At 35.4% G+C, this 12,869-nt stretch overlaps 1 protein-coding gene and 1 long non-coding RNA gene across 3 annotated transcripts; both read right to left on the minus strand.

Moving 5' to 3' along the window:
- Positions 1 to 9,233: 9,233 nt before the first annotated feature.
- LOC139197210 (uncharacterized) lies at positions 9,234 to 11,163 on the minus strand. Of its 2 annotated transcripts, XR_011582357.1 has the most exons (4): positions 10,735 to 11,120; positions 10,350 to 10,460; positions 9,850 to 9,973; positions 9,234 to 9,465 (listed from the first exon to the last, which is right to left on the minus strand). It is a non-coding gene; the product is annotated as an uncharacterized lncRNA (long non-coding RNA). The 2 variants fall into 2 exon arrangements; XR_011582356.1 differs by lacking the exon at positions 9,850 to 9,973 and having other exon boundaries at positions 10,735 to 11,163.
- Positions 11,164 to 11,722: 559 nt separating this feature from the next.
- Positions 11,723 to 12,658, minus strand: LOC103440673 (protein SPIRAL1-like 5). The gene is made up of 2 exons (XM_008379367.4): positions 12,348 to 12,658; positions 11,723 to 12,226 (listed from the first exon to the last, which is right to left on the minus strand). Exons 1-2 carry the CDS (start codon positions 12,588 to 12,590, stop codon positions 12,152 to 12,154), a joined length of 318 nt encoding a protein of 105 aa, XP_008377589.2. The 5' UTR covers positions 12,591 to 12,658; the 3' UTR covers positions 11,723 to 12,151.
- Between the last annotated feature and the right edge of the window lie 211 nt (positions 12,659 to 12,869).

The raw sequence follows: 12,869 nt of genomic DNA on the forward strand, positions 1-12,869 counted from the left end.
GGCGGTCGGTCGCCCCAACTCATTGAAAAATTTAACTATTCCAAAAATTACCAATTTTTTTTCAGGAATGTACAACTCAAGGAGAGGAACATTTTTTCAATCCTGGGCCGAGGTCCAATTCGGCCAAGAAAAGCCCCAATTTCACTCAAACCTGCCGGAAACCCTAGAAATTGGTGGCTTCGATCTGTCACCTCCGGTGCTCCGCCGCCCAACCAATGCCTGGGCTTTGTTCCTAAGGTTGAGGGGAGTTCATTGATGGTGGTGGTGGTGGAAGTTTTATTCAGGTTTGGTGGATCGCCACCACGAACTCTGTCGCACCCCCATGTGCGATTTCACAATTTCTAAGGCCAAATTCCATCAAATTTTGGGGTGGAATGGGTAGAGGGAAAGCCATGGAGTGTTTTCCCAAGAGTTGTTTGACGTGGTTCGCCAGAAAAACAGACAAAAACCGCCGAAGAAGGCGAAAGGAATCGGGTCGGGTTGCCGGGTCTAGGTGATCCAGTGTTCCCTCATTCTCTCCCTTTCCCTCCCGGTTCTCCCCTCCTATTGGTCCACCCCTCCCTCATTTTCTCTCCCGCAACCTTCTCTTCCTCACAGCCACACATGTGGCATTATCCCATTGCCCCAGGTTTTCTGGAGCCTTCCAAATTAATGGTAAAATGCCTATTTTTCCCTCCACTTCAATCGTTAATAACTTCTTCATTATAATTCCGTTTCACGAACGGTTTTTGCCCACACGTTCTTGAGATCGAACTCTATCCAAGTATGCCAAGAAAAATGCTAAAATATGCGGGGATAAAATATGTCCTCATATATTTCAATTTAGCCAACTAGGGCATTTTCGTCATTTCACTTATAAAATTCCCGGAAATAAAACTTTAAAATTTTTCAATTCGATTTTCATAACTATAAATTTTATTTTTGATTTCATCCACTTATTCATAATTATGAATATCTAATTCATGTATTTAAATTTTTTGGGTATTATATTCGACCCCCATTAAAATAAATCTCGTCCCCGAAGATTTCAACCATCAAATAACGGAAATGAAATTATAACTCATCCCACCTTCCATTTATAGTGAAAAAAATCATATGATTTTATTCAACCTCAAAATAAATAGATCAATGAAGAATCATCATGATTCACACACATTTTCTCTGATTTCCAACCACATTCATTGGTAAAAATACCAGAACATCTAGCCACAATCACTGTATAAAAAAATTTGGAATTTAAAGCCAATCTGCAATACTGTTAACATTGAACAAAATCAAAACCCCATTCTATGATTTCCTTCATATCCACAAATAAACTAAATTACCCATAGTAAATTTAAAAGTCTTTTAAATCTTTCTTTTAATTGTTTCTCTTTTAAATTACTTCTAAGTGCAGCCACTGATCTCATAAATTAGCGACTCACACTTCTAGAGCATCATTCACATTTCATTAACCAATGAAGAGAATTTATATATATGTCAGAACTCTATTAGCCAACAAAACAAAACCTTATTAATCACATAGCCATGAGAATATGTGCTCTTCATTGGTTCTGTTTGCAATATTAAATTCAATAAAATTTGGATTTACAAGCTTTCCCCATCAATTCTTTTCATAAAAAAAAAAACACACAACTGGGAAATCGTATATATTAAACAAACTCAAAATCCAATTCCATAATTTTATTCATGTCCACCAACAATAAATGAAGAAATATTCATGGTCTTTCCACCATTCCAATTATAATGGACAAACCATAACCTTAGTTTATAATTTCCTTCCTGTTCAATAAATCATAATGACTTTCGTAAATATTAAAATTTCCAACCATAATTATCATCGGCCATAATATTTTAAAATTTCTAGCCATAATTATCATTGACAAAACAATGATTTCGTCACCTATTTCTTTTATCCCAATCAGTAACTAGTGGATTGGAAAAGATCGTACTATACTTGGCCAATACACATCACACATTTTTTTTATCACTTCAACAATTCATTCTCATAGCCCACACATGGACATTTTCCCCGGAAACACTGGGTCTTTGTGCCCATTCCACCATTCCTCCACATTCCATGGGTCTTTTCACCCGAATCAACTTCCACGACCTTTTCCGCCATTTTCAACCTTCACGGGCCATTTTCCCCCCTTTTCAATATCCACAGGCATTTTCCTGCCCTTTTCCACATCCACGGACCTTTTTTGCCCAATTCAACATCCACGGGCCTTTTCACCCAATTCAACATTTCTCAATTTAATACGACTTTTCCCATCTATTTGTCATGATTTCACAATCACCTTATCGTTTAAAATTTTCATAACGCATAACATAATATAAATCCAATTCAAGATTAATTTGAGACTTTAATCAAACGTTCATATTCAAAGCTATACATAAAATATGACATTTTTAAAATTTCCTACTCCAACTCAATTCAATTCACTTCATAATGATTCACGATATAGGCATTTCACATAAATTCATCATTAGTCAAAGAACTTATGAAATAGTGTAATATCAATACAATCCACAATTCTCATCCACAACCATCAATAATATCACATATTGTAAGGTAGAATCATTCGCTCTAATACCATTTGTAACGCCCCGCCCCAAAACAGTTGTTTAGGAATATAATTTCCGTGATAGGCCAAATTAAACCTTGTTTATTTAACTACCATTAATCACAATTCTTTATTTAAATTTATTAATCACTAACCAAATCTATAACCAAAATTTAATTACCAAAACATAAGATTTAATTTTACAATTAATCACCAAATTTCTTTTCTTTATTCAAATTCCCAACAAAAGATTAATCTCAATTATTTAAGGCTGCATCTAACCCTGTTAGACTGCCTACGTACCCTTGAGCGGGATCAAGCCTTTCATAGTTCACCATTCAACCTTTTATCCATTTCCGAAAATACTCTAATAACAGAAATATTTAACATTAGTTTTCACAATCGAATCACACCAAATGGGTACCAATTACGGATTTAAAATATCAAAATCTGCATGAAAAGACAATGTCGGCCACTGGCCAAGCCCAGTTGTGGGTGGCGGTCGGCTGCCCCGACTCACCGGAAAATTTAACTATTTCTAAAAATTACCAAATTTTGCAGGAATGTACAAATCAAGAAGAGGAAATTTTTTTATACCTGGGCTGAGGTCCAATTTTTCCGCGAAAAGCCCCAATTTCACTCAAACTCTTTGGAAACCCTAGAAATGGGTGGCTTCGATCCGTCACCTCCGCTGCTCGCTTCCCCAACCAATGCCTAGGCTTTGTTCCTAAGGTTGAGGGAAGTCCATTGATGGTGGTGGTGGTGGTGGAAGTTTTATTCAGGTTTGGTGGATGGCCACCACGAACTCCGTCGCACACCCCTCCTCCCCCCGGTGCGGTTTCACAATTTTTAAGGCCAAATTCCATCAAATTTTGGGGTGGATTGGGTAGAGGAAAGGCCATGAAGTGTTTTCCCAAGGGTTTTTTTGATGTGGTTCATCGGAAAAACCGACGAAAATTGCCATAAAAGGCGAAAGGAACCGGGTCAAGTCGTCGGGTCTAGGTGATCCAGTGTTCCCTCATTCTCTCTCTTTCCCTCCCGGTTCTCCCCTCCTATTGGTCCACCCCCTTCCTCATTTTCTTTCCCGCAACCTTCTCTTCTTCACAGCCACAAACGTGGCATCATCCCATTGCTCCAGATTTTCTGGAGCCTTCCAAATTAATGATAAAATGCCTATTTTTCCCTCCACTTCAATCGTTAATAACTTCTTCGTTATAATTCTGTTTCACGAACTATTTTTTCCCACACGCTCGTGAGATCGAACTCTATCCAAGTATGCCAAGAAAAATGATAAAATATGCGATGATAAAATACATCCTCGTATATTTCAATTTAGCCAACTAGGGCATTTTCGTCATTTCACTTATAAAATTCCCGGAAATAAAACTTTAAAATTTCTCAATTCAATTTTCATAACTATAAATTGATTTATTTTTATTTTCTCCACATATTCATAATTATGAATATCTAATTCATGTATTTAAATTTTCAGGGTATTACACAAAACTTATTCACCCGTTATGGATGTGATTACTTTTCGCTACCCTATTAGTATGGTAGTTTCCGAAAAAATGAGTATCCAACTGCTGGATGTAGTAACTGCGTATCTCTATGGGGATTTTGATACGAAAATTTGTATGAAAGTTTCCGAATGACTTACATTGACTAGATCAAATATTTCCAAACCCTGGAACACGCTCTTAATTCGACTGAGGCATTCACTATATACGGTTTGAAGCAATCCGGAAGAATATGGTATAACCGTCTGAGTGAGTATTTGACTAGTCAAGGATCTGTGAACAACGAACTATGCCTTTTTATTTGACTAGTCAAGTCACATTCCGATTTTGCGATTGTTGCAGTTCATGTCGACGACATGAACCTCATCGAAATTCCTAAAGAGCTCGAGAGAACTACCACACACCTGAAGTCGTAATTTGAGATGAAAGATCTAAGAAAGACTTGATACTATCTCGGTCTTGAGATATAACACCGTTCGGATGAAATCTTAGTACATCAATCGAACTACACCCAAAAGGTGTTGTGCCGCTTTAACAAGGATAAAGCGAAGCCTTCGAGTACTCTTATGGTTGTTTGATCGCTAGATGCAAAACGAGATCCCTTCCGTTCGAATGAGGATGATGAAGAGATTTTGGAGCCTGAAGTTCCTTATCTAAGTGAGATAGGCGCTTTATTGTACTTAGCTCAATGCACTAGACCCGACATCTCCTTCGCTATTAATCTTTTGGCAAGAACTGTAATGCACCATCACGCAGACATTTGACTTGTGTTAAAGACATCTTCTATTACCTTAAGGGTATTATGGATTTGGGCTTGTTCTATCCCTACGGATCCTCGAGTAATGTCGCACCCCTTTATCTCGAGTCGATTCTCGCCTTGTTGGTTATACCGACGCATGATACTTATATGATCTGGATAAAGCGTGTTCTCAAACGGGTTATGTCTTTATTGTTGGAGGCATCGCAATCTCTTGGAGGTTAACTAAACAGGCCTTAGTTGCCACTTCGTTTAACCATGCTGAAATTCTGGCCTTACACGAAGCAACTAAGGAATGCTTCTGGTTGAGAGCAGTTGTGGGCCATATTTGATGCTCCTGCAATCTTTGCCTTGTCGTTGATGTCTCGACGATGATCTATGAAGACAATGCAGCATGGATCAAACAACTCAAGAAGGGTTACATCAAAGGAGACAACACCAAGCACATTGTGTCGAAGTTCTTCTTCTCATATCAACAACAAGAGCATCAAAAGATTGAAGTCACGCAAATCCATTCATAAGACAATCTGGCCGACCTCTTCACCAAATCACTACCGAATGTGACGTTTCAGAAGCTTATTCAAGGAAATGGTATGCATAAGTTTTCTGAGTTGTAACATTGTTAGTTCTTTTTGGAATTATGTCAAACTTAGGGGGAATATCCTGAATTATATTTGCTTGATCTTAATGTACTTTTTTTTCCTACGATTAGGAGCATTTTTCCCTTTGGGTTTTTGCTACCTAACGAGGTTTTGATGAGGCACCCACCTTGGGTTGATCATATCCCTGATGACGTCTTGTAGATGTTTCATTTGACATTTCATTTCTCACGCATTTTTCCTTAGACTATGGGTTTTTGTTCCTACTTGGGTTTTACCATAGCCGTTGGTTTTTTTTGTGAGACTTAGTTCCTTATGCAAGTTCCTACTTTACTTTGACACTAATGTGTTCCCAGAATCAGTGTCAACGAGTCAACTTCCTCAACTTTACATGATGCCGAATCTAATTGAGTATCTACACACTTAAGGGGGAGTGTTATAAACTTCTTATTTAGGTGTGATTGTGTAAATTCTAGATTAGATTTGATACTAGTTATTCTTCTCTATTAGGACTTGTATTCCTTAGAGGAGAAGGATTATTCCCTCCCTTATTACTATAAATAAAGGCACTGCGTAAGAGGAATAACACATTCTTTACACAACCCTACAAACACATCTCTTTCTTTGCCGCCGGACCCTCTCTCTCCTTGTCAGATAAAACAAGCCACAACAATAATAAGGGATGATATTTATCACAATTCAATAAAAAAAGCGCTGAATTATGGGACCTAATCCGATAAATTAGACTAAACCGAATAATAATTCACAAAATTAAATTTATATCAAATTAAATTTCATCTGCGTTGCTATTGCATTATATGTGTAAGTCCACATACGAAAGATTAAAATTAAAGTGCCGCGAGAGGAAAATATTGGGCTAATTTTGTGAAGAGACTTGACAAACCCAGTGGTCAAAGTAAGCTCAATTAAGAGACGAAGTTGGGCCGACATGTGGAAAGTGTAGTTAGGCTTTTATGCAATGCAAAAATCGGTTCAACGTCTGCCACGTTATTAATTATAGAAAAATATAAATTAATACGATTTTAAAGTATTAAAATTTAATATTTAGAAAATTAAATTCTCGTAACCTATTTGAATAAGTCAAAAAGCAATCGATTATTAATTCTATAATTAATAGAATAATTTTGCATATCTGAGCTTTAATCATATTTGGTAAAACAGTGCGTTTTTTTGTTTGTAGTTTAGATGAATTTGATGTAAAATATTGCTTATGTCATAAAAAGAATAATGAAATAGTTATGTGATATTCAGTGGTTTTCCCCATTGATTTAAGACAATAAAACAACGAAATGTAACTTAGAAAGTGAAAAATATAATTCACGAACCTGTAAAAAGTAACTAAGTAATATTGTTTTAGAAACTAATCAGGCATGACATTTACTAACAAAGCCAAACGAATTAACAAGTCAAAATGAGGCATAGTAAACAGTGTTACAATGATGAGCATATAATTGAGGGTATTTTACAATCAGAGATCAGTACTGTCAAGCCTTGTAATGTGAGTTTGTATTTAAGTATGATATTGAAGTGATAGATTGTATATATGAGTACTAGTTTTTTTTTTCTTTTTTTTAATGAATTGAAGATATTTCAAGATAAAACGAACTCTATTTTTGTTATAGAAGTTTCAAATTTAAGAAATATGAAAATGGATAAAAAAATTCCACTTGTAGCTGATGATCCCAGGAGTTGTTGGCTTAAGCATTTGAGCATAATCTGCTGCCAGAATTCCTGTAATTTGAGCATGCAAAGAAAACAACAACTGCGTATCTAGTGGCGAGGGGGGTTGGGAATACGAGTAATGGCAGAGCCAGAAATTTTTTTATTGGTTGGCTAGCTAAAAAATACTCTAAAATTAAATTATATATTTTTTGCTATACACATACTGATGCAAAAATTTAAGTTTAACTTTTGTACTTGTATACTTTAAAATTTGTTTGGCATGAACTTAATAAGCTTAGCAACTGCAAACTGCAAAAATTACAAGAAATCATCTAGTTTTATATGTTTTTAGATGCAAACACAAGAAGAAGAGAGAAAACTATCATATATGGACAATCTCAATTACAACCACACAACTGGCACAAAACAAAACAATGAAAGAAGAAGTAAACGCAATCTTAATAAAAAATTGATTGAAAATAATATAATACACACTAAATCAAAACAGAATAATCTTGAACAAAATAACATCAAAATTTCCATAGTAATTTTTATATTTGTAGTTGTGCTAAATAGTCACTAGGCTAGTTTTATTAAAAAATAATTTTTCTTGCATTTATTTTGTCTATTATATTAGGCTATACACCAAAGTGCATACATTGCCGCAAACCCTTTCTCGGCTACAGCCTGCTGTAGCCTTTGGTGTGGCTCCGCGCCAATATGAGTTAAGATTAGGTTATCAAGGGTTAAACAAGAGCAAAAAGCAATTGCATTTGCACATGTTATTTTTTGTTAAACAAGAACAAAAAGCAATTGCATTTGCACATGTTATTTTTTAATGATATTCTTGAGGCCACATATATTATATATTCATGCAATAACAACTTGAAATCTGGTTGAAATTCATGTTTACCTAGCTACCTAGCAAACCTAGATATCTTGCAAAACAGGCCTCCTTAAATAATGCAATGTTTCATTAGTTGCATGTATGTTCTTCGCTTAATTAGTCAGGCAAATGATTGACTTATTAATATGAAGGCAGTGAAAACCAGTACCAGTAAGTTTAATTTACGTCAGCAAGTGATTGACTTATTAATATGATGGCAGTGAAAACCAGGCTCCACAATGTGGCAAATTAAAGCACAATTTTCATACTGTTTTCAACCTTCTTAATAGGGTTATCAGTCTTCTTCAATCGTATGGAGAGGGTGAGAAGCACATAGACAAGGAAACAACCATTATATAACCTACATATAAACATATATATGAATAATATAAGATGATGATGATCCAATCGACAAAATGCTACTTATCTAAGTGGAGTTGGTTTATGTCTAACATTCAAGGGACATGCAAAATATAAGGAAAAGTTGGTTCCCGGAACAAATTTTCAGTTTCCGCGATGACATTAAAAAACAGAAAAATAATCAAGCTAGGGAGAGATAAGAAAAAGTACGTACGTAATAGTTTATTCAAGTTTTATGATTAAATATAAATTGCGATAACTACACAAGCTATACATGAAGGTTGAAAGCTTTAATCATCGACATGAGATTAACTCAATGTACGTGGAAACGAATAGTTTTGTTTCCATGGCCATGAATTAATTAAACAACAAAAAAAACATATCATTGGAAGAATCAATATCAAATAAAATTACTGGAAATCGTAAGCATTAAATTAATTGGAAAATAAATGAAGGAAAAAAAAAACGTATGTTAGAATATAGCATGAGAATACAGAGCCACAACTGGAAGACGTAGAGAGACCAAACCACACTAGAAGAAAAAAGCTCATCTATCACGGTGAATGCCCGTGATAAATTGCAATCCACCACGGACACCGTGCCCGTTAGTATTCTGGATGTGATAAAAAGTCTCAGTTTCTACCACAGGCTATGCCCGTTGTCAAAGACAAGATAACCACAGATTGTACCTGTGGTAGATTGGGATCCAACATCACGTGGTATGGCCGTTATCGATTACTAATTGACCATAACTAATGCCCGTTATAAATTATTTTCCAAAATTAAAAAAAAAATAAAACTATTTAACAAATATATATATATATATATATGTCTGTATTTATATATTTTAGTACAGAATAACCAACAAAATTGCATATTTATTACAATATAATAATTACATAAAAAATCACAAATTCAAATATTACAAGTAGTACATTACACTAAAGCTAACAACAAAACCAAGCCTCCAATAACAAGGACATTGTCAGTTGAAAACTTCACGTTTATTCGAACACCTCCAACGAAATGACTTTGAGAGTGGAATACTGACCCTAATGCTTGAGCCTCAGCAGTTATTGGCTTTCTCTATCTGCATAGACATAAGCATATGTATCAAAAGGACAAAAAAGTCTTGTACACTTATAGATGGAAATATACATTTGATCTCAACTAGGAAAAGTGAATATATATACAAAACCGAATAACATACATTCTAAACTTTTCCAGAACATCCATTGTCTATCAATTACATAGGTTTTTCTGTTCACAGCACAAGAAACAGTCTATCTTATTCACAAACAGTCTTGTACTCCTTAATGCTCACTGAAGTTAGGAAATTTCACACAAATATTATTTATTAAGGTTATTCAGCTCATAGGTCCAACGAAATGACTTTTCTGGGGTCGAGTACAATGAGAAATGTTCATTCGAATGATGTATGATTAAAAGTTGCATGTGAGGACGAGAAACTTACAGACTTAGTTTTCCAGCCACCATCAAATACAAAGTCCACAGGTTAATAACCCTGCACTCGAACATCATCAATGGGGCGAATTGCTTGGCTTTACTTATTACATGGGTTAGTGGATTAACACGACCTGGGTGCATGTACAACAAATTTAACTAGAAAATATTCTGTAAAACCAAAACATAGGAAGAAACCCCATACCCATAAGATCAAATTATGAAATAGAAATATGTAGACATCAAAATCGATAAGTTGCCCATATGTCACAACACAATTTCAACCAGAACTATCTCAAATCACGGTGACAAATATGTCTAATTCAGGTAAGGTCGGAGCTCTACGAACAACTAAAAATCTGAAATGCTCACTAAACCGAACTTAAGTATCAACAATAATTCTTAGTAGTCAAACAACAAATGTGATAAGAATCAATTTCACACAAACTGCATAAACATCTCAAAACGTCTCTTTCATGAAATACAATGATATTTATACAAAAGCCTTACCAATTTATTAGGAGATTCTCGTTCAATTCATTAGGTACATTAACAACAATATTGTTGTGTTGTAGTTGCATTGATATGAGGGCCTGAAAACTTCCCATTAACCACTATAACCTGCAATCAAAATTCCAAGTCAAATTCTGATGTACTTAAATAATTGCTCAAACTCCAAACAGAAAAGAAAAAAAGCCACAGATTTAATAAATAAATCACAAAATACACACAACCAATGAATTGCAAATGTATAAACTAGAATTCCCAATAGGTTTAGAGCCAAACAGAAAAGTAAAAAGGCGTTTGTTCTATCCTTAATCCCAAACCTGAAAGTTTTTATTTTGGAAAATCACTTACACTAGATGACAGCCCACGAGGAGAGGATCATTTTTACCTCTTGGGTCGAGGTCCAATTCCGGTAGGCTTGGCCGGAAAACCGACGGTCACCATTTATTGGATCTGAAATTGAGGAAATTCGGCTACAAATTTGTAGAAACTAACTTGGGGGTTGGAAAGAGGACGGAAGATCATCCTGGAAGTATAATTTGAGGGTCGTTGGTGACCTGTGGACAACGCTACTGTTGCGTGAAAGAGATGAGGAAGAAAGAGGATACAGGAAGGATGAGAGAGATAAAAGAAACCTAAGCACGGGAGGGAGGCTGCCATTGGTCGAGGGAGAGACGGAGATGAGCGAGGAGAGACTGGAGGCGGTTAGGCTCTAATTAAGGTCTGGGCTTTTAAGTAAAAGAGACGGGAGATGGAGATACAAGAGGATTGAAGGTGAATAAGGAAACGATGGATATTTACGGTTTTCAATTTTCACGACTTTATCTCTCAATTGAGAAAAACTTAAAATCACTCAGTTGAGGCGCGCGCGGGGTAAGTAAATAATTTTAATATCCCCAAATATTATCAAGGCGCTAACAAAAAAAAATTCAAAAAAAAAATTCAAAAACATCAACCACAGGCCAGATACGTGGTGAACTTTAAAAATGCGGTGTGGTCGTTTGAAGTAACCACAACGAGCATATCGTGTGGTGGTTTTGATATTTCATCACGGGATTAAAAACCGTTGTAGATTATTCACTTTTAACAACGGGCCAAAATTTAACTGTGGTGAATTAATGTTATCTACCACGAGCTACATTTAACCGTGGTAATTGAATAGTTTCTACCACGAGCTGTTGATGCCCGTGATGGAATTGATGTGGTAAATATGCTGTTATGTACTAGTGCCATGAACTAAATTTCCATTAGTTGGTAAGGAAAAATCAATACAGAAGCTAAGGAAAAGAAAAAACGAGTACCAATTCGATTTAGTGAGAACATAGTTGGCAATCTTCAAAGTTCAAATGAACCCCCAAAACGGGGTCATTTTCGAGTTTCCAAATCTGACAGTGTGTATTGATAGACAAACAATTCTACATATAATTGGACCATACAGAATTCAAATACCAAAAGAAAACTTAAAATCATATACTCATATATAGCAGTGTAATACAAACTTAGCAAACCCCAAATATATATATATATATATATATATATGCTAACCTAGCTAATAAATTCCATCATAAGGGGGGATCATTAAAACGTACATTTTTTGTAGTTATATACCCAGTCTTTGATCTTCACCTTCGTGTTCCCAGCCTCCAAATATAAAACAAACAAATTGAAGTACGTACCCTTGCAAATCTCACACTTATGGGGATTGATAAATCCCTCTTATTATACACATCTTTTTTCTTAATTTCTCCCAAAATCACAATCAAAATATTTATTAGCCGGGTAGAATTTGGGAGAAATTAAAGTACTCACTTAGCTCCAAACAAGTACCCAAGTGATGAATCTCCACCAGGAGCTGATTTAACTTTTATCGTCGGACGATCCTGAATAAATATCATTTGGTAGAAAAATACATTATAAATTTATAATAATTAAGGTGTAGCTGCAGAGTTGAATTTTCAAAATATAGTTCATAACAAAAAAAAAAAAAAAACGAGAGCTTACAGTTAAGAAGTTCCCAGAATTTTGGCCTTCAGCTCTGTGATAGTTGTTGGAATTTTTTTGTTTTTCTGAAGAGTTAGTAGGAGTATCTGGAGGCTTAAATTCAATGCTGGAATCAAATCTATCGATGCCATATGGGGGTATTACTGGCTTAGCTGTTGGAGGTGGACTTTGCTTCTGATCATCTGAGCCAAACAAGTACCCCAATGAGCTTTGTCCCCCACCATAGCTCCCACCTCTACTCATGGCTGCAGCTTAATTTTACAATTTCAAGATCTGTTTGTCCAAAGTTAGAGGTATAGGAGAAAGAAAGAGAACCCTAATATATATAAACAAATTATGTGTGAAATCTATGTGCATATTTTTGGATGGGTTGATGATGATGTATCGTACCTAATTTGTCATTATTTTCTTTATTGATTACTAATATCAACTTTAATCGTATGGTGCATAATAATATAGGTTAGAAAGGGCATCTGATGTATTGAGTAATTGCCCTTGTTGCATGGTGGTGATGTATGTGTA

The sequence above is a fragment of the Malus domestica genome, chromosome 06 (assembly GCF_042453785.1).
Source record: "Malus domestica chromosome 06, GDT2T_hap1".
In the NCBI taxonomy this organism is placed as follows: domain Eukaryota; kingdom Viridiplantae; phylum Streptophyta; class Magnoliopsida; order Rosales; family Rosaceae; genus Malus; species Malus domestica.

Bases quoted from the DNA above. Each gene is read 5' to 3' on its own strand.
- LOC103440673 (XM_008379367.4), bottom strand. From the start codon at position 12,590: ATGAGTAGAGGTGGGAGCTATGGTGGGGGACAAAGCTCATTGGGGTAC. The intron at 12,227-12,347 runs GTAAGCTCTCGT...ATATTTATTCAG, and splicing joins ATTCTGGGAACTTCTTAACT to GATCGTCCGACGATAAAAGT.